This window comes from Nanorana parkeri, unplaced genomic scaffold (assembly GCF_000935625.1).
Source record: "Nanorana parkeri isolate BGI_ZX_2015 unplaced genomic scaffold, ASM93562v1 scaffold2841, whole genome shotgun sequence".
In the NCBI taxonomy this organism is placed as follows: Eukaryota; Metazoa; Chordata; class Amphibia; order Anura; family Dicroglossidae; genus Nanorana; species Nanorana parkeri.
The window spans coordinates 62,354-63,178 of NW_017309109.1; the positions used below are offsets into that span (position 1 = coordinate 62,354).

Below are 825 nucleotides of genomic sequence, written 5' to 3' on the forward strand. Positions count from 1 at the left end.
CGGGGGGTCCTGTGATCTCTGTACTACACTGGAAGTGTACCAATGACAGCATGGCGCCCGTAGACTCCCGGCAATGGCCCAGCGCCACCACTTACCGCTCAGGTTCATCTTGGCGCTGTAGCTGCCGTGGTAGGTGGGGTCGGTGTTGGGGGTGTGGCACTCGTACTCCCCGGCGTCCCGCTCCTGCAGCTGGCGGACGTGGAGGAGGGCGTGGTCACCGGACGCGCGCTCCACGAAGATGTCGCCATTGTGGACGCGCTGGGTGTAGATGGCGTAGGAGAAGGAGGGGTCCTCGGTGCTGACGATCTGCACCTCTCTCTCCGGAGCCGAGGGCAGGTAGATGGAGAAGAGGAAGTTCTGCTCGGGGGGCCCCTGGTAACCCCTCACCTTACACCAGAGGCTGATGTGGGAACCCACCGTGCGATAGAGGGGCCCCTGCTGGACGATGACCTCGCGCTGGGCCCGGGACACACCTGTGGAGGAGACACAAAAAGACAAGACGTCACATAAGGGGGTCTCACCCCCCCCATGGTGGTGCCAACATCGTGACGGCCACTGTGACCGATATGGTGGGAAACAACTGAATGCCTGCAAAGTCTTTCGGGCCACAGCCCGAGCAGAGAAGCCCCTCCCCCTGTCAGAGCGTGCTGCAGAGAAGGAGCCCCGCCCTCTGTGTGGAAGCAGTGGTCTCTCTGCAGAGGTCTGACACGCCCCTGAGGGGTTCAAACTAGAACTCGGCAATGAGCAGGAAGCCTGAGCTGATCAGAGAGCTCCGCGAGGGGGCGTATCAGACCACTTCAATGGACCCCCCCCCTCCCGCCCCCC

At 62.9% G+C, this 825-nt stretch overlaps 1 protein-coding gene across 1 annotated transcript in view; it reads right to left on the reverse strand.

Moving 5' to 3' along the window:
• The window catches only part of LOC108802397 (immunoglobulin superfamily member 3-like), a 67,416-nt gene that overhangs the window by 47,864 nt on the left and 18,727 nt on the right, over positions 1-825 (reverse strand). The window contains exon 3 of the mRNA XM_018574257.1: positions 96-473. Coding sequence (XP_018429759.1) covers positions 96-473 — 378 coding nt within the window. The remainder of the gene's footprint in view (positions 1-95; positions 474-825) is intronic.